This window comes from Amphimedon queenslandica, unplaced genomic scaffold (assembly GCF_000090795.2).
Source record: "Amphimedon queenslandica unplaced genomic scaffold, v1.1 AMPQUscaffold_2929_Cont25071, whole genome shotgun sequence".
Classification (NCBI taxonomy): Eukaryota; Metazoa; Porifera; class Demospongiae; order Haplosclerida; family Niphatidae; genus Amphimedon; species Amphimedon queenslandica.
The window spans coordinates 1-1353 of record NW_003556738.1 but is presented as its reverse complement, the minus strand read 5'-3'; the positions used below and the strand labels follow the sequence as shown (position 1 = coordinate 1353).

The window sequence follows — 1353 nt, the reverse complement described above, 5'->3', positions numbered from 1 at the left end:
CACATTACATGTTACATTGCATGTACATGTGTACATGTACATGTAACACAACTTACGATAATTTTAAAGATTCTGTTTTTTCTGATTTATCTCCATCCCCAATAAACAGTGCAGGAGCTTCAGATTGGTATATTACAATGGGCAGTTTGTAAATTTGAGACAAAGCAACTAACTGGACATGTACATAAATAAAAACATCATTAAATTTAAATTATAAAATTAAATTTTTAGTGTACATGTACATGTACTACATTAATTACCTCTGCTTCTCCTCCCCAAGCAGCGGTTTCCTTTATTTCAGTGCAATACGAATGAAAATATTCTACATAAATTAAATAAAATTTAAGACATAAATTTTGCTAACTGTTTTAATCTTTTCTTTCTCTCTCCCTCCCCCCTCTCTCTCACTCTTTTTCCCATCCACTATTCTTTTTATTTGCATGCATATTTATGCTCTCTCTTTCCTTCTCTCCTCCCTCCACCTCTCTCTCTCTCTCTTCCTCCTTCTCTCCCTTACCTGGAGTACAGGCGTCTCCAGTGTCAGGATTAGTTATAAATGACATGAAGAGTTCAGTATTAGCTTCAATATGGCTACCACATTCTCCTCTTAGTCTTTCTACACTGATCTAAAAATGGAGAGTGTCTCAAAGCCATTTCTAAGAACTATAACGTGCTTGCATAGTATTTTGGGTCAACTTTTAATTCATAAAAAATTAAATTTGAATGGAACCAATTCAAACTCTCTACACAACATAAGTACATGTAATTGTATCAGATAAAAATTATAAAAATGGAGAATTTTCTATTTGTCATTTTTGGCAAAATTTTGGTCAAACACTGTACTATAGTACAGGGAAAATTGGCCCGGTTTTCAAGCAACTTTAAAATTTGTAAAATGCAAAATTGATACCTGCTATTATGCACACATAAATGAAACAGCAGACTTATTAAATATTACATTATATTTCCCCAAAACTATACTGTACAAATGTACATATACATTCATGTGTATGGAATATATTTTGCCGGATTTTGGAGCAACTTTAAAAATTAATAAAATGCAAATTTGACTGAATTAGCCATGTGCTATTGAGCACACACAGATTAAACATTAATAAAATTAGTAATTAAACTGTATAAATATACATATACATTTATGTGCATGGAATATAATAGGATACCTTTTTACCATGTAGCAACTCCAGCTGGTCACTAACAGCAGAATAAAGACTATAAATAATAAGAGAGACTATATAATTGAAACGCATACATTGTACATGTATATACATGCACATGTACATGTACACGGCAAATTATTGCAACAATCATGTATGATGATAGGTGTCTAACTTT

General features: G+C 31.7%; 1 protein-coding gene across 1 annotated transcript; it reads right to left on the bottom strand.

Moving 5' to 3' along the window:
- Positions 1–32: 32 nt before the first annotated feature.
- LOC105316239 (OTU domain-containing protein 6B-like) lies at positions 33–1230 on the bottom strand (the record flags this gene model as incomplete). The annotated part of the gene is made up of 4 exons (XM_011411062.2): positions 33–172; positions 261–322; positions 518–626; positions 1182–1230. Coding segments are annotated over 4 exons (340 nt in total), but the record flags the coding sequence as incomplete, so codon positions are not given.
- Between the last annotated feature and the right edge of the window lie 123 nt (positions 1231–1353).